The following is a 24,871-nucleotide window of genomic DNA, read 5'->3' on the forward strand; positions in this document are numbered from 1 at the left end:
AAAAATCCTGAAACTCGCGTAAAAAGTTTTTTCTTGACATGAATGAGTCAGATGTGTTTGTTGTCTTTGCAGCAGCGAGGGATCGGCCCCAACCTGAGACACCAAACACACCAAGTCAGGGAACAGATCCTCCTCCAACAGGAAGTGGACCACAACCAGAGAGTGGAGGAAGGATGCTCCTCTACTGTGGACTGGGACTGACAGCAGCAGCTCTGTTCACTCTTTGTTTCTGTTACTTTCTGCGTAAAAAACAAGATTTCTGCTTCAGAGGTGGATTTGATAAAAGTTACAGTCCACCAGGTGAAGTAGAGTTAACTGTTCCACCAACTACTTGAACAAAATAAATGTTCTACCACGGACAGAATAGTTGTCTGGCAGGTCATCAAACTGTAAGTCAGAACACATCAGCAGATATCAATAACAACAACTTTGATGCTTCCAGACCAGACGAGAGAAATCATGACAAAATCACCCAAAGAATCATAGAAATAAACTGAACATTATTGTCTAGTTTTACCTTCCATTCAAAAAAATAACCAAGACGAAGCTTAAAATTGTGATATTTCCTCAAAATCACTTTATTCTTGATTCAGAATCAGTTTTCAAGTACAAAAATATTAAGATTACATTTCATTCAACCTGAACTGTTGACATTTCTAAACTTCATGTGTTCTGTCATGGAACTGTAGTGACTCACAGGAAGTGATGCTTTTGTTTATAATCTGTATAAATGATCAAACCTGCTGTTTCTCTTCTTCATGTGTTAGTTTTCACAGTGAAGCTGCTTTACTGTCTGACAGCATGAAAACTGTCAAACTTCTGATCTTCTGTCCACAGTTTATATATTCAGCTTTCATTCAAACATTTTATTCCTCTAATGTGCACTTTATAGTGAAATGTTTGATTTCTGTTTGTTAGACCTGGCTTTGATCTATTCTCATTATTTCTTGTCTGTTATATACTGTCAGTATTTCACTGTGTGCTGATAGAAAAGCTCTGAGTCGTTCCCGCTGTTATTACTGATGAGGAGCAGCAGAGGAGCTCTTTACTGAAGGGACATCTCTCACTGATCATCTGTTCATGTGACTAAAACTCATGTTTCTTCTATTCTACATATTGATAAATGAAGACATTTAACTTGTGAAAAGTTGCTTTTAGGATTTCTATGTTTTTCTAATGAATTCTGCATTTTTTGAGCTGCTGAAGGATTTTATTAAAATAATTTGCTGCTCTAACTGACTGTTGAACCAAATGATTTGTTATATTGTTCCACAAATAAAAATGCATTCAATATACTGTTTTTTATTTCATAAGTTATTCATCTTATAAATAAAACATTCAGAGGTCAAATATATGAAAATAGATCATTTTAATCGTCATGGATACACAAACAGCTGAAGATGTTAAAATATTAACAACAACAGTCCTGTGTAAAACACAATCCCGGTTCGATCCCTGACCATGGCAGCCTACATGTCCAAGTGTCCTTGAACAAGATACTGAACCCCAAATGTCTCCCGATGCTGCGTTCATCAGTGTGTGAATGAATTCCTGCTGGTGGCAGGTGGCACCGTTCAGGGCAGCCTCTGCCACCAGTATGAATGTGTGTGTGAACGGGTGAATGAGTCAGTCTGTAGTGAGTTGTTTGAGTGGTCGCAAAGCGACTAGAAAAGCGCTATATAAGTGCAGGTCCATTTACCATTGAGCATGCTCCTCCAGTCCAACCGGATCAGACGAGCCTCCGCCCGCCGCGACCTGTAAATATCTCACATTGTATCAGCACAGTGTGTCCAAACTTAGTTACTGTTTGTTTTTTTCATTTCATTCTCACTTGTCAATGGGAACTTGTGCCACGGTCTCCATAACAGCAGTTGTGGTGATTTTAATCGTGGCTCCTGCAGCTTTTTTACTTGGCATGTATGTGAAGTCCCGCTGCTCCGAGTCTGGTGACGTCAAATGACAGTTTGTTGTAATCCGTGAAAGGACTGTCTGAATCATTTCTAGAATAATGCCTGTTTTCACAGTTCCGTGCTTCGATAAACAGTCTATTTTTTGGTGAATTGGTAAAAAAAATAAAATAAAAACATGCCCACCTCTGGGGTTCAGATGGTTGAATTACATTGTGTTTCTGTAACTTGTTCTTATTTTAAGTCTTCTGGCTCGTTATAATGTGTCAGTTTTGCATTTCCTATAAATAATCTAATTTAAACTAACATAAGCATCAAAAACTTCTCATACCTTCTTTCATTCTTCTTTCATAAAGAAAAGCTGTCAGATTGATGAAAGTGTTAAAATGTCTCTTCATCTGTTAAAGTTCGTCACATACTAAATCTGTACAGCAGGATTGATAAAATGACAACAATAGAAATATATTCATACATTACCTTGTGTTGTTACAATCCCACAATCGAAATGACAAAGTGTCAAGTGTCTGGTCTTAGAAATGAATCCGTCCTCCTCCAAAGATACCGAGGCATTTCTATCGTGTAGCCCCGCCTCCCTGGAGTTCCGCTGACCTACATAACCATATTTGGTCCTTTGGTCCATTTCAGTGCAGAGGGAATCCCTCAACGTCACCAAGGATACCAAACACAAGTCCAGAGGCTCACCTCGCCGACGGACAATAATAACAGATGTTTTTTATACTATCAGAGGCAAGAGAGATTTCTCCCCGTCTGAAGTTCTTAAAATTTCCTCTCAGTAGATGTCAGAGTGATAAATATGGAAAGTATCTATTTAGGATCATCAGTGTCAGATTCAAACCAGCGACCCTCCAGTTCGCAGCCTGGTTCCTCACCTCTAGGCCACTATGTTAGAAACACAAAGGGTCTGCATGAGAATTATTTGAAACCACAAGTTCAGTGTTCTCGGTTCAGCTCTATTTTCACAACATAAGATTTGCAAAATGAAATGCAGTTGTGGCCACCCTCCACCTGAAATAATAACATATTTTAATTTAAAATTGATTAAAACATTTAACTATAGACAGGATGTAAAAACATCTTGTTTCCAGAAAGAGAAGCAAAATTACACAAATGCCAATTATACACCAGTTAACTAACAATATTATATATTTTCTTCATACTGTTTAATCTCCATGACAAACACATCTACATGGTTTTGTTTCCCCTTTTGTAAAGTGTGTGCTAACAGGGGAAAGACAACGAACATTCAAAGTACTTCAGTTAAAACAATAAAAGCATTAAGAGGAAATGCAAAACTGACACATTATAAAGAGCCGAGTTCAGCTCATTTTCTTCCACTGACGGTAATATTAAGAAACATTAAAATCCAGACGAAGGAGCTGCTTCATGTGAGCAGCATTTTACTGTTGTCAGCATAGGGCTCATTTTAACTACAGAATATGCTGTTATGTACTAATTTATTGAGGAATTTAACAAATGATTCCTTAGTTAGAAATAAAAAGTATTTAAAACATGCTTTTCTTTAAGTAATTTTAATACAAGATAACATATAGAAAAAATACAAAGATTATGATGAGTATACAAGTCAGACAAGAATATCAATCATGTAGAAACAGAGTCACATCACACTGTTCAGCTGGATAGGGACAGAGTTCTATCAGCCAAATAGGATCAAGAAGATCTGACCAAGTTACAAGAATTCATTGAGTTGATGGTCCGATGGCACGCAGATGTTATTTGAAGAGAGACGCACTTTGTCCCTCCAAGCTGGAGACGTGTGATGATCCATGTTTGGTTAGTCAGTGCAGATGTGAACATCTGTATTGATCCAGACATATAAACATGTTTTCCAGCAGTAATGCAAACACTGCTGACGTGGAGAACTTAACTCAAAGGAACTGAAGTTACAGAGTTTAGTAGTTACAGAGTTTATCAAATCAATATATCCCCATCAATATATATGGCTTAAGATTAAAAAAAAGTCAACAAATTTAAATAAAATAAAAATTCTAAATATAAAAACATAACACAGAATAAAAATCCAGATAAAAAATGTATTTTTTCCAGTTTTTTAATCCTGGATTCATGTAAGAATCTTCAATAATTGAACATTTAAAAAAAATTCATGTTAAATCTCAACTGGTAAAATAACTAAAGATGCCAGTTAAATGTAGTGCATAATGAGTATAGAGTGATTTAAAATGGAAATATTCAACTTACGACTCCCAAAAAACGTTGCTTAAGTACAGTACTTGAACAAATGTGATGAGTTACATTCCAGCACCGATTACAGGCTGTGCATGTTTTAATGATATTTATTGTGTTACTGGTGTCAGATCATTAATAATAATGACCATGTTGATGCTGAGAATGAAAGTAACAATAGATCAATGTTTAAAATGATATTTTGATTTTTTTCATAATTCCACAAGAATAAAGGCTTGTTCAGTCTAAGTTTGAACTCTGGAGTGTTTTTGTGTCTCTGTTTATTCATCTCCTCTTCCTCCTCACTGGATCAAACCACCTCAGTCAGACTCAGTTACTGCTGTCAGTCTTTAGTTTCAGAGAGAAGTTCAGAATAAAACAACACAGTACATGGAGAGGAGGCATGAAGCAGCTGGCGTGGCTCTAAAAACACTTAGAAAGACTTTGTGTGAGTGTGCTGATGTGTTTTAAGGGTACCAATCCAGGAAAACTTTTTCCCACATATTTCGCACCAGTACGGTTTCTCCCCATTATGAACACGTCGGTGAGAATCAAGGGAATTACGTTTTGAAAATGTTTTCCCACATTGTTCACACCAGTACGGTTTCTCTCCAGTGTGAACACGTCTGTGGCATTTTAGATGATCTGTGGAGACAAAGGTTTTCTGACATTGGTCACAGCTGTACGGTTTCTCTCCAGTATGAACGTATTGATGTTTTTTCAGGTTACATGCCGTGGAAAAAGCATTCCCACACTGGTCACAGAGGTACAGCTTCTCTCCAGTGTGAATGAGTTCATGCCTTCTCAGGTGATGTGCCTGAGTGAAAGAATTCCCACACTGATCACAGCGGTACAGCTTCTCTCCAGTGTGAATTCGTTTATGCTGTCTCAGGTTCGGTGAGTTGTTGAAAGCTCTCCCACACTTATCACAACTGTACAGTTTTTCTCCAGAATGAATGAGTTGATGTTGTTTCAGGTTACCTGCCCGATTGAAAGCTTTCCCACACTGGTCACAGCTGTATGGCTTCTCTCCAGTGTGAATGCGGTGATGCCGTTTTAGGTCCCATGCAGTGGTGAAAGTGTTCCCACACTGGTCACAGCTGTATGGCTTCTCTCCAGTGTTAATGCGTTGATGCTGTTTCAGGTGCTGTGCAGTGGTGAAAGAATTCCCACACTGGTCACAGCTGTACGGGTTCTCTCCAGAGTGAATTAGTTTATGTTGTCTAAGGCTCTGTGTCCAGGTGAAAGCTTTCCCACATTGGTCACAGCTGTACGGCTTCTCTCCAGTGTGAATGCGTTGATGCCCTTTCAGGTGCTGTGCAGTGGTAAAAGCTTTCCCACATTGGTCACAGCTGTACGGCTTCTCTCCAGTGTGAATGCGTTGATGCCGTTTCAGGTGCTTTGCAGTGGTAAAAGCTTTCCCACACTGGTCACAGCTGTACGGCTTCTCTCCAGAGTGAATTAGTTTATGTTGTCTAAGGCTCTGTGCCCAGGTAAAAGCTTTCCCACATTGGTCACAGCTGTACGCCTTCTCTCCAGTGTGAACCCGTAGATGTATCTTTAAACTTCCAGCTGTTGTGAAGGATTTGTCACAGAGCTGACAGTGGTGATGTTTGAGTCCCTCTCTTTCTTCCTGTTTCTATAGCAACAAACAGAAAGAGAGAGAGGGTCAGTGAGATGCCATGGTGGAGCAAGTTATCTAAAACCATCAATAATATTTAGAGCACGTCTGTGTAACATAACCCTCAATGTTCCAGTGTGAACTGTTGGTTATAACCTGCTGCGGTGCCCCTTGTCAGTGTGGTCTGCAGCAACCCAACAAAAGAACTGGGTTATCTTTGGCCTAAAAGGGGGATGTTCAACAAGTCACGGTGCCCATCATGCCGTCCCCCTCGCTGCACTGAGACACTCTGACCAGGACATGGTCCTCCTGATTCCTGCACACAGGAAGACACTAAAGCTCTGGAAGCCTGTTGTGAGGACAACAAAGAAGTGGACCAGCATGGCCGTGGAGGGTCTTCAGCCATGTTGGACTGTACTGACTGGGACGTTGTCAGGTCTGCTAGCAACAGTCTGGATCAGTTCACAGAGGCTGTGACATCACACATCTGCTTCTGTGAGGACAGCTGAGAACCATCAAGCGCCAGGGAGAGTTAAAACAACGACAGACCCTGGATCACAGCCAGGCCCAGACAGTTATGGTTGGAAAAGGAGGAAGCATTCAGGAGTGGGGACAGGGACAGGTTTAAAGAGTCAGAGTACACGTTTAGCAAGGCTAAGAAGCTAAAGGCCAGCACTCTGAGAAGCTCCAACACCAGCTCTCAGCCAACGACTCTGCTTCTGTCTGCAGAGAACAGAAAGATCATGACCTACAAACCTACAGACTCCACTCCATGAATAATGTTCACCTGGCCAACAGACTGAACGAGTTCTACTGTTGATTTAAAAGACACTGGGACAGAGCTGACTAGGGTTGTCAAAAGTATCAATACTCAAAAAAGTATCGATACTAAAACGTTGTATCCGGACACGATACTCATTTTCAAATCTATCGATACCTAGCCAAGGAATGAACACTTAAGTTAAGTTATTGTTATTTTTTTATCAAGCTTGTGTAATACTCTGATAAATATTTCATTATTTTCATGGTGAAGTTAAAATTTCCATAAATAACTGTTTCATATAAATAAGGTATTAAAATGTATAAATACTTTTTGTTTAAAATTAATAACTTTAAAAATATCATCTAACGGGGTGTGAATGTTTTAAAAAGAAGTTAAAAGTAATTCTTAACGTTACATTATGTACGTGAGTTCATGCGTAAGTTCATGACCTGAATGTTACACTTCCGGGGGAGGACCCGAGGGAAAAAGAGGAACGAGCAAGGTGTTAATGGCGAACCGCAGATACTCAGGGACTGTGTGCGTTGTCAATGTGGATTTTATCCGTGAGTGATATGGAAGAATTATCCTATCTTTATTCAAGAGCGTAGATTTTCAGTTTGAGAGCATAATTTGTCTTTCTCGTGCTCAGATTTGTTCTCCTCATGCTCACATTTTGCCCTCGCACTCAGATTTCTGCTGCTTTCTTTCAAAATGTATGCGTGCACTTAAAAATCACATGCTTGTGCTCACATTTCTTCTGCTTGGACACAAACATTTCGCTCGCACTCAAATATGTCCTGTGCTCGCTCAAATCTAAAGTCTACACGCTCAGATCTCAACTCTGCGCTCTCAAAACTTTTGTGCTCGGACTCAGAACACGCACGTCCTCTCAGGTTGAGGTGTCTGCTCAGACTGAACGATGTCCCGCCCTGCGCTTAAACTAGTGTGTTTCACCAGCCAATAGGGAGACAGCTAGATTGTGACCCCGTCTTAGGTGCGTTGCCTCGGCTTTTTGAGCGCTCCGGAGGGGCGGGTATATGGTCTGTTTGTAAAACTGCTTCTCTCTTAAAATACACCAATTGACCATATTAGCCAGCTATTTGAATCGTCACCTATTTAAGACGCAGCATATTTATGTAGAATTAATCTTAAGTAGTCCTAAAAAGAGTTATCGTAGTTTAGATTATATATATTTTTTTTTTTAAATTATTATTTATATATATATATATATTTATTGTTTTTTATTTTTCACCTATTCAGTGGTGTCAAGATAGTCCAGTGGTGAAGGACGCTACCATCTGTTGCATTTTAAACCATGGGACGCCGGTTCGCATCCCGTCCGCTGTACTCTTGCTGCATGTCTTATTATGATTTACATTTTTAATTGATAAATTAATGTAACAGTAATACAATCCGTGTAACCAGCTGCTCCTCTTATTGAAACGTTTAACAAGAGATGATGGGTAAATAGACTTGGCTACGTGATTAAAAAGGTAGGCTATAATGAAAAAGACACTATGATGATGATAATGATTTGAGGATAACATTTGTGCGTGTAATGCAGTGTATCACCGTCCTATTTACGCGGTCAAAGCCAGGGAGCGCGTAATTAGGCTAATGTTGGTAATGCTTTCACTTTCACAAGAAGAAGACTTTGAGCAGGATTCGGAGCGCGGCAGCGAATGAATGGGAGACAGATGGATGGCCAAAGACCTCAAGTAAGTTCATTGCTAAATGTTGCTACAACTCAAAACACTTGTACTTATCAACATATATAGCGGGCCTTTGTCGGCACTAGGGACAGCAACTCATTATGAATGAAGTGACGTCAGCGGGGATTCCCTTCAGCTCGCGCATCATTATGTGTGCCGACCTGCCGCTGGTACGATCATACGTTGCCAATTATTGTACCTTCGTTGTACATGTTACAATGAAGGCCCGCTATAAATGTTGATAAGTACGAGTGTCAAAATGATTACTGTACTGTTATTGAAACTACTGTATATGGTCGATGTGTTTTGAGTTGTAGCAACATTTAGCAATGAACTTACTTGAGGTCTTTGGCCATCCATCTGTCTCCCATTCATTCGCTGCCGCGCTCCGAATCCTGCTCAAAGTCTTCTTCTTGTGAAAGTGAAAGCATTACCAACATTAGCCTAATTACGCGCTCCCTGGCTTTGACCGCGTAAATAGGACGGTGATACACTGCATTACACGCACAAATGTTATCCTCAAATCATTATCATCATCATAGTGTATTTTTCATTATAGCCTACCTTTTTAATCACGTAGCCAAGTCTATTTACCCATCATCTCTTGTTAAACGTTTCAATAAGAGGAGCAGCTGGTTACACGGATTGTATTACTGTTACATGAATTTATCAATTAAAAACGTAAATCATAATAAGACATGCAGCAAGAGTGCAGCGGACGGGATGCGAACCGGCGTCCCATGGTTTAAAATGCAACAGATGGTAGCGTCCTTCACCACTGGACTATCATGACACCACTGAACAGGTGAGAAATAAAAAACAATAAATATATATATATAAATAATAATTACAAAAATATATATATATATAATCTAAACTACGATAACTCTTTTTAGGACTACTTAAGATTAATTCTACATAAATATGCTGCGTCTTAAATAGGTGACGATTCAAATAGCTGGCTAATATGGTCAATTGGTGTATTTTAAGAGAGAAGCAGTTTTACAAACAGACCATATACCCGCCCCTCCGGAGCGCTCAAAAAGGCGAGGCAACGCACCTAAGACGGGGTCACAATCTAGCTGTCTCCCTATTGGCTGGTGAAACACACTAGTTTAAGCGCAGGGCGGGACATCGTTCAGTCTGAGCAGACACCTCAACCTGAGAGGACGTGCGTGTTCTGAGTCCGAGCACAAAAGTTTTGAGAGCGCAGAGTTGAGATCTGAGCGTGTAGACTTTAGATTTGAGCGAGCACAGGACATATTTGAGTGCGAGCGAAATGTTTGTGTCCAAGCAGAAGAAATGTGAGCACAAGCATGTGATTTTTAAGTGCACGCATACATTTTGAAAGAAAGCAGCAGAAATCTGAGTGCGAGGGCAAAATGTGAGCATGAGGAGAACAAATCTGAGCACGAGAAAGACAAATTATGCTCTCAAACTGAAAATCTACGCTCTTGAATAAAGATAGGATAATTCTTCCATAGAGTGACAGAGACTTTGAACTGTAGTTGAGCGACGTGCTCAGAGGTTGTGAGTCAGACTCTCCACCGCCGCTTGTGTTTTGGTGAACGAGTCCAGGTCCGTTAGCTAGCAGGAGCATAGGCTAATACCACCGTCCTCGCTGAGGGGAACCGCCGCCTGCACGGACGGGCGGAGCGTTGTTGAGTCGTCTCGGGAGAGAGTCGCCGACAGAGGTCGCTTCGCTGTTGCTGAGGGGGGCGGAGGTCGCTTCGCCGTTGCCGAGGGAAAACGGAGGGCTGCCGCTGCGAGCGGAGACGGTCGTTACCGCAACGAGCGAGTGATTCATCAGCTACGGCTACAGCTACACTAACACACGGGAGTACAGTTATCAAAGGTTTCCTTCATGAGCTCCCACTAAAGCGCGCCAACGAAAGTCGAAAAAGAGTGCACTCAAAATAAAATAAGACAGTTTAACATAAGACAAACACTTTATACCCCGGGGTTCTATTTTCTTATTTTCTATATCTCTTTTTCAACGAAAAATGTTTGGATGTGTGTTCTCCTAAACTTTAATACATTTCCTGAAACTGTGATCATTGTGTGGGTTTATTGATTTGTGTTTATTATTTAAGTATTAAGGTATATACAGGTAAGAATTCCCTACAGTCTCCATCATTTACAAGTGAGAATTATACAGGACCCTAGACTGAAATTTATTATTCGAGGTGTGCCTTTTGCCATAAATCATTTGCATAAGAGTTAAAGCTTCATCTTTATAACATAAAGTGGGTTTTACTACACGAGCCGGTGGTAAAAGGGGTTACACTTGCCTAATATTGTGCACAGCATACAACCTCAAAATATTGTTCTAATTGTTATTGTTTATTGTATTTATTTATTTTTTGCACTACCTCAGACCTGAAGCTTGTTATCATAGTTGCAGTTTCTTTTCCGCAACTGTTTTTTATTATAAATATTTAACCTGTGCTTCTGTTCATTTTTACATGTTGCATTTTTCTTGTTGATAAAAATATTTCTGTTAAATTTTGGGGTCTTTAGTTTTATCCTTGTGGTATCGACAATGGTATCGAGCATCAAATATTTTCCTGAGTATCGGTATCGAGTTGAAAATTTTAGTATGGTGACAACCCCAGAGCTGACACACTCCACCAGCTCCAGCCCAGGAGCTCCACCTGCACCACCTCAGCAGGGGCCAAGGCCTCTCCACTTCTGCCCACCTCAGCGTCCCCCCAGACTGCAGTACCTCCACCATTATCCCCGTCCCCCCAAAAAACAAGGACCACAGAACTAAATGACTACAGCCCGTCGCCCTGACCTCTGTGGTTATGAAGTCCTTCAGCTCCTTGTTCTGTCACACCTCTAATCCACCACAGACCCACTCCTGGACCCCCTGCAGTTCACCTACAGAGCCAGCAGGTCTTTTTTATATGTACATCTGCAGAAATGATTCAAATACTCTGAATGATCTGAAGATGATTATCTGATATATTAATTCTCTTCAACTGATGTATTAATTCTCTTCTCTTCTCAGACAAGAAGTCAGAGCTGCAGAGTAAACAGAGGGAGGAGGAGAGGGATCCCCAGGTCAGGTCACTGCTCAAGAATATCAGGGAGCTGATTTATAGAAGTGAAAGGAAGATTTGGTCATCTCCAGCATTAGTTTGTGTTATTTTTCAAAGTGAAATTGGTCATCATAGTTGTAATTTTAGCAGACTTATTAAATACATACAATCCAGCCAATTAATCTAAATTAATGATTTTACTGGAACTCAGAAATATATACCTATGTAAAGATATATACCTCAAACCTGACATAAATATGGCTGAATATAATAACCCGTTTGTGTTAACTGTCAAAGGAACATTAATATTCCTATATTCATTTTTTAAGTAAAAATTACAATACTGGCCCTGTATTTACTTGGTAGCAGATTGATACCACATTTTGCAGTGTCTCCCACCACTATAGTGAACTTCATTACCCAGCATGCTTAGCGGCCGAGCGGCGGGAAAGCAGCAGCGGAGAAAAGCAGAGAGCGCGCGGCCAGGACGTGAGTTGTAATGTGTGTTTTGATGAATAAAAGAAGAGCTTTTATAATTATTAACACGCCTGTTTGTTTACTAACTAAAGTAAAGAAACGAACGGAAACGAAAGTTCTGTCTTCACCGACTTACATTCACACAAACATGTCGCCATGTTTGTGTGCAGGAACAGAGAAGAGTTTTAGTGTGTGAACAGGATGAACTCTGACCTGAACATGTGAGACCTCCTGGTCCTGGTTCTCCTGCTCCATCCTGCTCCTGCTCCTGCTCCTGCTCTCCGCTGGGACTGCTGCTGAACTCACTCTGGATCCCGGACTGGACAGAGCGTCTCGTTAAGCCCCGCCCACATCCGGTCACTTCTTCTTCTTCTTTATTTATTTATTTATTTCAGTCTATGATTTATTTATTTATTTATTTATTCATTCATTTATTTGCAAACAGCTTTCAGGATCATTAGCGCCACCTTCTGACAGGACTGTGAGTGAACTCATGATTTTACTATAATCATGGAAAAAATTATTAGACCATTATTAATAGACCCTTGTTTTCTTCAATTTCTTATAAATTTTAATGTCTGGTACAACTAAAGGTTCATTTGTTTGGACAAATAATATGATAACAACAAGCTGATAAGAGTTTAATTTAAGAGCTGATATCTAGACATTTTCCATTGCTTTCTTGATAATGATTTTGGTTATTATCATAAAAACCATGTTAAACGTCTAGATAAAGCTCTTAAATTAAGCTTATCATTTTATTTGTCCAAACAAATGTACCTTTAGTTGTACCAGGCATTAAAATGAACAAGAAACTGGAGGGTGGTCTAATATTTTTTTCCATAACTGTAGTTAAATAGAATAAAAATAAACAATAAATAACGTTCCTATATTCTATGTCATGTTCCAGAAAGCAGGTTTTCTGAAAACCTCGAGTATGTTAACCCTGAAATGAGGGAAACTCAGCTCTGGCTGAAAAACATCTACTGCACATTGAAATAGCCACTGAATTATTTTTACTAAAATCAGTCAAATATGATTAAAATGAAATACAGTCCTGCCTGTTTGAACAATGTTCTTATTTTTCATTTTCAGCTGCTTCCACGTCAGGATCACAACTAAATGAAATAAAGTTTAGGTTTAATACCATTTCACCAGTTTCTACCTGTAATATTAAACATGTGATGAGCAGAAACATTCCTTTGTTCTGATTGGCCGTCCAGGGTGTAGTCCCGCCCCTCGTCTATCAATGTCAGCTGCAATTGGTCCAACCAATGAGTGAGTGACTGTTTGTCCAAATCCTCTTTGTTGTTAATATTTTAACATCTTCAGCTGTTTGTGTATCCATGACAATAATAAAAATGATCTATTTTCATATATTTGACCTCTGAATGTTTTATTTATAAGCTGAATAACTCAATTCAATATATAGTATATTTAATGAATTTTTATTTGTGGGAACAATTGAACAAATCATTCAGTTCAACAATCAGTTTGTGCAAACAAGAGAAAAAATATTTTAATAAAATTCAACAGCCACTCAAACATGATGCAGAATATAAAAGTTACACTCATGAATATCTTATTTTAAAGAAGCATTGCAATACGAGCGGATCGGATCAATATTCAGATCAGACATGAAACAAACATTTAAAGTAAATGTAGCAGATGAAATGAGAGCAGAAGATCTTTGTGATCATCAGCTCCATTTAAAGGTCTGATGGTGTAAATGATGAGAGCTGTAACCTGCAGACAGGTGAGACTTTCTAAAGCAGAGCAGCTCCCTTCAGTAAAGAGCTCCCTCTGCTGCTCCTCACCACTAATAACAACTTGTTGATACTCGGAGATTTTTCTTTTGAACACAATGAAAGAAAGAAATAACAGACAAGAAATAGCAGCACGAATAAAAACAAATTAAAAAAGGAGTATTTCAGTTTAAATTGCACAATACAGAAATAAAAAAGTTATCTTATGTGAATATATATATATATATATATATATATATATATATATATATATATATATATATTTCATTTTCTAAAACTTTAAGAAAACCCTAGAGGTTGTCTCTCGTTGTTTCTATGGTTATGACTTTATTACCTGGCAGTAATAAAACCATATAAGTACGCTGCAACATATAAAATCACTACACCAGCTCCGAAACCTGCCACTCCACCACAGAGAACCAGTAGAACTGCTGCTAGTAACACTGTCAGTCCACCGAAGAGAAAATAATCTCCCCGAGCCTCTGGTTGTGGTCTCACTGTCGGTCTCTGAGGTTTGGGCTCATCAGCAGCTGCTGGAAAGGACAGAAAATAAACTCAGCGGGTTGGAGGAGAGGAAACCTTTTTTTAATTGAAAAGAATAAATATATTCGTATTCTAAGTCAGTGATTGAAAGCCAGTCTGTCTCATCTAATTCAGCCTCATAGTGCTGCAGTGTTTTTACTGAGTAAAAGAATCAAACATCTGCAACTTTCATTTATCAAATACTTTTACTGAATCAACTTACCAGTGACGTTGGGATGCCATTCGAAATTTGTTCTCCCATTGAGGTCTTCACACAAATAATCTCCAGAGTCATTGATCCTGAGTCTGGACACATGAAGTCTGAGTCGTCCTTCTCTGAGGACGTCGTCGTCCAACTGGACTCGTCCTGTAAACTGTTGATCCTGAGACTCTGAGACCTCAACACCTTCATGGAGATGAAACAGGAATACAGGTCTGAGTTCAGCTAACAGCTGACAGAAGATAAAAAGGAAGTCTAGTGAAGCTTCAGGTTTGGTGGTGAAGGTCCACTCCAGTGTGATGTTCTGGTTCTCCTCTGCCTGATAGGAGCTCTGAGTCACATTCACTACAAATGTTCCTGCTGAGGAGACAGAGAGGGAAAGTGAGGAGCAGACAGACTTTCTTCTTCTAAAATGGACCCCAGATATCATTTTGAGAAGTCAATGAGAAATGCTGCTGCATTTTTCTTCACGTTTGTCCAAATCCACAAATGAACCAAAGTCCACATGTGGCAAGGTCCCAACAGTGAGAGGAATTGCATGCCGCACAAATACTGAAAAACTTGAAGGAACTACAATCAACATCACTACAACTACAGACCGAAAAACTAGACAGCAATGAACAGGTATGTGTGCAAAGGGCCTGTTGAGGATTGTGACCTCTGATGCTGATTTTAGTCTAACTGACCACTGCAGGGCTTCAGTCAGAAAGCACACGAACTGAAGGACTGTGCAGCGACGTATTCTGGTACAATGCAGTTTATCATCAGCGCCTGCCGTACCACTGCAAACAACATGTCAATCGGCAAACGTGAGACAGGAAGGAACTGCGTGCACTGCTTTCAAAATAAAACGTCAGAACTTCAGAATAAAAGCACAAATACAAAAACCTATTTCTAACTTGGAGAATTCTTAACAGCCACCCCCACATTTTTCCATGTTTTGCCTCGCAAATGTGTAAGACATGGAATTCATCAAGTGTCTTTGGAATGATCCTGAAGTTCAACAAGCCGAGCAACTGGTCTAGTGTAGACTTTGTCTTTGACTTTGACCTCTGCTGCTCTGACACATCCATCCGAGTGTGTAAAGGGCCACTTAGCCACAACATGGATAATAAAGTGAAGAAGTAAACTAACCAGAGACACAGGAGGTCAGGCTGAGGAGCAGCAGGATGCTGCAGATCATCTTCTCCCTGTGAGAGGAGACAGAGGTGAAGAGTCACACACACATGAGCTCAAAGTTCACACATTACACCTGAGACAGAGGAAATATGCAGCATACTTATTACACTGAGCAAAGACACAGTAGTGTGATTCTGACAGCAGATGGCGCCAGTTTTCAACTTAGAAAGAGGAAATATGAACCTGAGATGAACTGTGGAGATAAAGCAGGTGGACTGTGACTAAAAGCTGCAGACAAGTCAAGTCAAGTCAATTTTATTTATAGAGTCCAAAATCATAAATCACAGATTTGCCTCAAAGGGCTTTACAGACTGTACATGGTAGCAGAAAAAAAACCCTTTTAACAGGGAAAAAGAAGAAGAAACCTCAGGGAGAGAGAGAGGAGGGATCCTCCTCCAGGACAGAAGACGTGCAGTAGATGTTGTTGTACAGGACAAATCAACAGAGTAGAATGGAGTAGATAGAGGTTGAAGGGGGAGACAAGACAAACCAGTTTCCTACAGACTCCACCTCTTCACTTAACTCACCTTCTACAGACATTATGTAGAAAGTCAGATTTTATGTTTATGTTATATTTTATATATACATGTGGTATCAAATATGAGACAAATCTAGACTCAGCTTGAAACCATTCTCAGTGATCTGTGTTTTGTTGTTTTTGGATAAATAAGAGTTAATCTGCTGTTGTGACATCAGAAGATGATGTTAACTGGTTATTTGTAAGAAATTTGTTTTGCATGTTGATTATCTCTAATTTAGTCTATTTCTATTTAAAACAAGAATTCTTACTCAAACATAAATAATGAATAATTTGTTGTTTAAAAAGGTTCATATTTGGTTAAAACTGTTACTAAAAGTGTATTAAAATGTGAAAGGAATAATTCATGAAGGTTAAAATAGTTTGATAAAAGAGTAAGGTGCAATAAATAAGATTAAAACGGTACATGACATGGTTAAATATTTCATTTTATTATGAAGAAATTCATGGGGAGATAAGAAGTACTGACTGAGAAGAACTGTGATCCAGGTAATTTGTTTGGTTAAGGTGTAATTGACAGGTTGAGACAGGAAGTGTGAGCATGTGTGTTTTTGGGGAAAACTTGACAGAGAAAAAAGGAGAGGAGACGACGACGCAAAGAGGCACATAAGTGTTTTGAAGAAGACAACAAATAATTTACTTTAAACATATTTTCAGTTAAAGTGTATTGATGTTTTGTTTGAATGCATTTAATAATTGAAGTAAATCATTGATTTGTTTATTTTTGTGATATTTCCTTTGCATGTTTTAGGAGAAAAACACTCAAATAAAAAACATTTTATTTACAGTCCTATGGTTAAAAGGTGAATTAATCTAGGTGTATCAGTTGATTGTTTATGAAAAAACGAAATCCAAATCACTATTGAAAAATTACTTATAAATCAGGGTTAAAATACAATTAACGCACCCAAAAGCCTGCCCTTAGTAAAAGGGCTATTGAGGGGAGTGCTACACAAGTATTTTACTTTATGTTGTTTCTACATGAAGGTATGGATGAAATCACTGTAAATATCAGACTTGTCAGTTGCATATTATGATTATTCATTTTTATTAAAGCATATCTGAACATAATGTTTACAACATAACGAACCACTGAGAGAAAATAAATTATTCAAGGCTGTATTATTACAAACATCCCCTCACACACAGATGAGCTTTTCTTGGAAGAATCACAACTATTGTTTTGGTAAAGTTTACTTTTATGTAATTTATGTGAATATTTTTAGTCATAAAATAAGGAAAAACTGCACTGCTTAAGGTTGTAGTAGTACTAAGTTGTAGTAGTAGTATTAAAGGCCTGGCCCTAATCCTCTTCTGAGTCTTTCTGCTTCATGGATTCACCATCAGGCATTATAATAATTAATAACAACCTTCATGTCAAATATAATAAAGAACAGAAATGCTGCTGCAGACTGGGCTGAAACTACAATAACATAATACAAGATATGTCTACATTAGTGTAAATAACATGTTAAACCATGTGTCCTAAATCTATTTATAGATCAACAGTGAGTCCACAGAGACACAGAGAATATCAGATAAGTGAAAATAAATCTAGCTTACCTGTAAATCATCCAGTCGACTGTTTAAAACTTCTGTATCGTCTCACAGGTGGATCAAACATTTCAAACAGGATCAACGACTGTGTTTCCTCCCACTGATGCACCCCCCGCCTCGATACAGAATCCTGCAGAAAGATCCAAAATGTCCCCGAGCATTGATCCATGTCCCTGTAACTGCTGCTGAACTGTCTCCTCTGACTCCCTGACAGTGCTGGAAGAAGTATTCAGATTACTTTACTGCAGTAAAAGTCCTGCATTCAAAACTTACTGAAGTAAAAGTACAAAACTAAAAGTACCCATTATGCAGAATGGACCCACTTAGATTGTTTTATATATTCCAAATATATTATTGGATTATTATTATTGATGCACTTATGTAAGCAGCATTTTAATTTTCTTTGAATCATTTTAACTACTTACATTCTATTATGTAATTTGATTGATAACAAATGTCTAATCACTTTAAACCGATCATGTTTTTTGGGGGGTTTTCCACCTGAAAGTAATAAAGCTGTCACCTAAATGTAGCGGAGTAAAAGTATAAAGTTACATAAAATAACAAGTTTCATATCATTTTAATGTTTATTGACTCCTCTGTGGCTCTCTTTGTAAAAAATGCATGACTATATGGTGTGTTTACATTTTTTGAAAAGCATCTGTAATTATTTTAAACCAGAGTTTCCACTGAGAATGAAAGTTTGAATGTGGTTACTGTGGTAGAGTGATGTTCTCCTGCAGTCCTCTCTGCTGTAATAACTTAATTTACACTGTTTATACAATCACTTGGTGGTGTCTTGTGATACACAACACCAGTATGTGGTATATGTCAACACCTGCCAGGACATCACTTAAAGCCACATTTCCTTGAGAAAGGCCGGGTTGAAATATGTTGAGGCTGTTCAAGTTTCTTTTATTTTCTCTTTACAGATCTGTGTGTGTGTGTGTGTGTACATAAATCAACCTCCTCCATATTCAGGTATATTCATAGTACCAACCTAATATAAACTAAACAGAAGAAGTAAATTCATGGCTATAATAATAAACCATAGAAACAAGCTGCTGTGATTTACAGATATTCAGCTCAATCATAAACACATGACATGAATATTTGAACATGTTTTCTCTATCAACGTGCTGAGTCAGATGAGGGTCGTACATCAATCAGCGAGTTTACAGTGAAATCAGTGTTAAATGTCTCCTGTTCAAAATACATAATGACACTTTTAGAGTCAATGTTGATATTCTGATTAGTTTTACACAATACACAATTCTAGTTGGACTCACCCACACACATATATTTGACCTCTGAATGATTATTCATGAGATGCATAATATTTTATTCGTGGTAAAATAAACAACAACAAATCATTTAGTTTAACCATCAGTCAGTGCAGCAAATGATTTTAATAAAATCCTTCAGCAACTCAAAAATGATGCAGAATTGATTAGAAAAAGATTTAAATCAATTTGATTCAGATAGAAAAAAAACATACACGAACATCTTCATTTGTCAATATCGTGAAATACATAAACAAGATTTTGTCACATGAATCAGATCATAATTCAGACCAGACATGAACAACTATTTAAAGTAAATGTAGCAGATAAAACTAGAAAAATTCCTCTGGGGAAATTTTGAAAGGGCCACAGGGGCTACTGCCGGTGTGTGTACACTATGAGGAGATTCTTCAGAGATTTAAAACTATGCCCTTTAACCTCAAAGTGTGTGTGTGTGTGTGTGTGTGTGTGTGTGTGTGTGTGTGTGTTTGTTTTTACTCTTCCTGTAAGTCGCTTTGGATAAAAGCGTCTGCTAAATGTAAATGTAAATGTGTGTGTGTTTGTGTAATTAAAATCACATAAAGTTAGTGTGTGTGTGTGTGTGTGTGTGTGTGTGCGTGTGTTTGAAACATGTGTATGCATGTGTGAGGAGTGTGCGTGCTTACGTGCATGTGTGTGTGTGTGTGTGTATCTGTAACTGTAATCACATCAAAGATCAAAGGCAATCAGATCAAAGCAATCAACAGAATTAACTGCAGCTGTTCCGGCATAGGGACAGCAGAGGTGGACAGACTGAAATTTCTGTCCTCGAACAGAAAGCATTTTTGGCAAAACCATAATACCTATCATTGATCCGACTTCACTTTGAGCGTCCTGAGTTCTTCCTGAACGTCTACATATGATTTTTTTAAAGAAAAATGAAAAAATAGCTTTGTTAGAGCGATCTAAAAAAAAAGGTTTTTTTCCCTTTTTCCGAAATCTCCCTGCATTTTTAATATGGGAGCCAATGAGGCTGTTGGTGGGTGATGGTGGTGCATCTCTGCGTCTTACGCCCAAACTATAACTCTGACAGCTTTACCAGAGGATTGTGAGTGAGAAGACAAATTTTCCTACGTTTCTATATATAAATTATTTCTGTAGAGTGGAATTTGCGGCCTGGAGCGCAGTTTTAAAATTTATTTTTTGACAGTTTTACCTCTCCCTCTACACTCTGAGCGATGACATCACACACTCTGACACGAACATTCCGTGCAATACACACCCATTATAATCTCAGAATTTCTTCAAAAATGATCATGGTCATTGAACAGGGATTGATAAAAAACTATAAGACCTATCGAAACGTGGATTAATACACCGATACACAAGACTTGTGTCTACTGTTTAAAGTTTGAATGGAGTCTCTGGGTGAAATTATGCCGGAGAAGTAGACGTTTAAAAATCTCCAATGATTGTTCTTTTTCGCTCATTTTTTGTCGGCCGTCCCATTCATTTCAATGCAAAATTTTGAGCAGTTTTTCACGACTTACGTCGCGAAAAATTCGTATTCTGTAGAGAAAAGTAATAGCACACCGATCCCGATCAAACCGCACGTTTTGATATATAATTTGTCCTGCAACTCTTTAAGTTGTGCTTAAAGAGTTAAGTTGTGCTTCGCCCCGAGCACTGGTCCCTACAGCTATTGCTGTATGGGACCAGTGCTCGGTGCGATTGCCCCGAGGCCCTAACTAGAAAATTTTCTCTGGGGAAATTCTGAAAGGGCCACGGTGGCTACTGCCGGTGTGTGTACACTATGATGAGATTCTTCAGAGATTTCAAACTATGCCCTTTAACCTCAAAATGTGTGTGTGTGTGTGTGTGTGTGTGTGTATCTGTAACTGTAATCACATCAAAGATCAAAGGCAATCAGATCAAAGCAATCAACAGAATTAACTAACACCTGTTCCGGCACAGTGACAGCAGAGGTGGACAGACTGGAATTTCTGGCCTTGAACAGAAAGCATTTTTGGCAAAACCATAATACCTATCATTGATCCGACTTCACTTTGAGTGTCCTGAGTTCTTCTACATTTGTTTGTTTTTTTAAGAAAAATCTCCCCCTTTTTCAGAAATCTTCCTGCATTTTTAATATGGGAGCCAATGAGGCTGTTGGTGCGTGTTGGTGGCGCATCAGTGCATCCTACGCCCAAACTATAACTCTGACAGCTTTACCAGAGAACTGTGAGTGAGAAGACTAATTTTCCTACGTTTCTATGTATAAATTATTTCTGTAGAGTGGAATTTGCGGCCTGGAGCGCAGTTTTCAAATTTATTTTTTGACAATTTTTTCTCTCCCTCTACACTCTGGCGATGATGTCAAACACTGTGACATGAACATTCCGTGCAATACACACCCATTATAATCTCAGAATTTCTCCAAAAATGATCATGGTCATTGAACAGGGATTGATAAAAACTATATGACCTATCGAAACGTGGATTAATACACCGATACACAAGACTTGTGTCTACTATTGAAAGTTTAAATGGAGTCTCTAGGTGAAATTATGCCAGAGAAGTAAACGTTTATTCTGAGTCTCTGGGACCTCAACACCTTCATGTAGATGAAACAGGAATAAAGGTCTGAGTTCAGCTAACAGCTGACAGAAGATAAAAAAGGCGTTTGGTTGAAGCTTCAGGTTTGGTGGTGAAGGTCCACTCCAGTGTGATGTTCTGGTTCTCCTCTGCCTGATAGGAGCTCTGAGTCACATTCACTACAAATGTTCCTGCTGAGGAGACAGAGAGGGAAAGTGAGGAGCAGACAGACTTTCTTCTTCTTTGTGGATAATAAAGTGAAGGAGTAAACTAACCAGAGACACAGGAGGTCAGGCTGAGGAGCAGCAGGATGCTGCAGATAATCTTCTCCCTGTGAGAGGAGACAGAGGTGAAGAGTCACACACACATGAGCTCAAAGTTCACACATTACACCTGAGACAGAGGAAATATGCAGCATACTTATTACACTGAGCAAAGATACAGTAATGTGTTTCTGACAGCAGATGGCGCCAGTTTTCATCTGAGAAAGAGGAAATATGAAGCTGAGATGAACAGTGGAGATAAAGCAGGTGGACTGTGACCAAAAGCTGCAGACAAGTCAAGTCAAGTCAATTTTATTGATATAGCCCAAAAACAGATTTACCTCCTTAGACCCTCACATGAGCCAGGGGAAACTCCTCAAAAAAACAGAGGAGGGATCCTCCTCCCAGGATGGACAGACGTGCAATAGATGTTGTTGTACAGGACAGATCACCAGAGTAGAAAAGAGTAGACCGCCCCCCCCCATGCCTCCGTGGTTGAAAAAGCATGCTAAACTGCACTCTAGAGTGGTGAAAACGACAGAAAGTGCCTTATTTAAACCTGAAAAAAATTATTTGGTGCCTTCTAAAGTGCCCCTTCATACAATAAATTATGATGATGTGCCCTCTAGTGCAAGAAAATTCGATAACGTGCCTTAATGAGTGCCCTTCTAGAGCCCTTTTTCCTGTTTGGTGCCTCCGTGGTTGAAAAAGCGCCCGAAAGTGCCCTCTAGAGTGGTGAAAATGAGAGAAAGTGCCTTATTGGCTGCCCTTTACACATGTAAAAACATATTGATCGCCCTCTAGGGTGCCCCTTTATACTTATTATTTATATTTGAATCCAAAATGTCTTTTTTGTGTATTTTTTTGGTCTTTTTTGATCATTTTGTGTCATTTTTGATCATCTTGTGTCTTTTTTAGTCATTTTGTGTCTTTTTTTAGTCATTTTGTGTCATTTTTGGTCATTTTGTGTCATTTTTTTGTTCATTTTGTGTCTTTTTTGTGGTAATTTTGTCTTTTTTAGTCATTTTGTGTTTTGGTCATTTTGTGTCTTTTTCTAGTCATTTTGTCTTTTTTTAGTCATTTTGTGTCTTTTTTTTGGTCATTTTGTCTTTTTTAGTCATTTTGTGTCAATTTTGGTCATTTTGTGTCTTTTTTGGTCATTTTGTGTCTTTTTCTAGTCATTTTGTGTCTTGCACCCCCAGACCCCCCAAGATGGTTTGGTTCGATACTTTTAATTGTCAGTACCATATCATTAACACCTTTGATCTGGATCTCCTTTTAATTAATGCTAATTTTCATCATACATGATGCATCATAGCTTTTTGCGTGCTGGTGGGGCCCATGTTGTGCAGAATGTGCCCTTTTTATTTTTTTGCCCCCGCCCTTCTAACAGTCTGAGTCTGCCACTGTTTACTTCAGTGAATGCAGGACTTTTACTGTAGTGGAGTAACTTCACGGTGTGGTGTTAGTACTTTTACTGCAGTAAAGTAATCTGATTACTTCTTCCACCACTAACATGAATATAATAAATATCACTATGAGTTCCTTTAAAAACACATTGTGGCTCCATGATAACAGGCTCCATGCAACAGAACATGAGCATCAAAAACTTCCTCATGTTGTTGTTAAAACATAAAGAAAAGCTGTCAGATTGATTCAAGTGTTGAAATGTCTCTTTACTGAGAGAATAAAACACATTATTATCTGTTAAATATTGCCACATACTAAATCTGTACAGCAGGATTCATATAAATAAAATAGAAAATATATTCTTACATTGCCTTGTGTTGAAGTTTGCACGTCCTCTGGTCCAAGTTCAGAATCCTTAAAACAATAAAACACTGAGGAAGAAGTTATCAGAGGATCATTTCATGCTGGAGTGATTCAGTTCTAACAGTAAGAATATCTCCATGTCTCCTTAGACCCTCACATCAGCAAAAAACAACCTTTTAACAGGGAAAAAGAAGAAGAAACCTCAGGGAGAGACAGAGGAGGGATCCTCCTCCAGGACGGACAGACGTCAATAGATGTTGTTGTACAGATCAACAGAGTAGAAAAGAGTAGATAGAGATTGAAGAGGAGAGAAGACAAACCAGTTTCCTACAGACTCTCCTTCTACAGACGTTATGTGGAAAGTCAGATTTTATGTAATATATAAATGTTTAAAATATGAGACAAATCTAGACTCAGTTTGAATCCATTCTCAGTGATCTGTGTTTTGTTATTTTTGGATCAATAAGAGTTAATCTGCTGTTGTGACATCAGAAGACGATGTAATCTGGTTATTTGTAAGAAATTTGTTTTGCATGTTGATTATCTCTAATTTAGTCTATTTCTGTTTAAAACAAGTATTGTACTTTTTGTTGTTTCTACATGAAGGTATGGATGAAATCACTGTAAATATCAGACTTGTCAGTTGCATATTATGATTATTCATTTTTATTAAAGCATATCTGAACATAATGTTTACAACATAACGAACCACAGAGAAAATAAATTATTCAAGGCTGTATTATTACAAACATCCCCTCACACACAGATGAGCTTTTCTTGGAAGAATCACAACTATTGTTTTGGTAAAGTTTACTTTTATGTAATTTATGTGAATATTTTTTGTAATAAAATAAGCAAAAACTGCACAGCTTAAGGTTGTAGTAGTACTAAGTTGTAGTAGTAGTATTAAAGGCCTGGCCCTAATCCTCTTTCTGAGTCTTTCTGCTTCATGGATTCACCATCAGGCATTATAATAATTAATAACAACCTTCATGTCAAATATAATAAAGAACAGAAATGCTGCTGCAGACTGGGCTGAAACTACAATAACATAATACAAGATATGTCTACATTAATGTAAATAACATGTTAAACCATGTGTCCTAAATTTATTCATAGATCGACAGTGAATCCACGGAGAGACAGAGAATATCAGACAACTGAAAATAAATCTAACTTGCCTGTAAATCATCCAGTCGACTGTTTAAAACTTCTGTATCATCTCACAGCCTGCAACACAGACAGGCCCCCAATGTCTTCCTTGGTTCCCTAGAGGGAAGGGAGGCATGGGAGAACCAGGCCCAATAGGGGCAGTGAGACCCTGCTGCAGTAAAATGAGGATTTTTGAAGGGAGTCTGGTGCTAAACTTCCACTTTGTCCAGAGGCGCCATCACAGAATTAAAGTTCCTTATAGCATGCTTTGTTTCATTTATCCTTTACTTATATCTT

General features: G+C 38.5%; 1 protein-coding gene across 1 annotated transcript in view; it reads right to left on the reverse strand.

Annotated features, from left to right (window-relative positions):
* LOC131989529 (uncharacterized) overlaps window positions 1-24,871 on the reverse strand; it is a 218,705-nt gene that overhangs the window by 47,261 nt on the left and 146,573 nt on the right. The window contains 2 exon segments of the mRNA XM_059354773.1: window positions 4,643-5,727; window positions 11,517-11,531. Coding sequence (XP_059210756.1) covers window positions 4,643-5,727; window positions 11,517-11,531 — 1,100 coding nt within the window.

The sequence above is a fragment of the Centropristis striata genome, chromosome 17, assembly GCF_030273125.1.
Source record: "Centropristis striata isolate RG_2023a ecotype Rhode Island chromosome 17, C.striata_1.0, whole genome shotgun sequence".
NCBI classification, from domain to species: Eukaryota; Metazoa; Chordata; class Actinopteri; order Perciformes; family Serranidae; genus Centropristis; species Centropristis striata.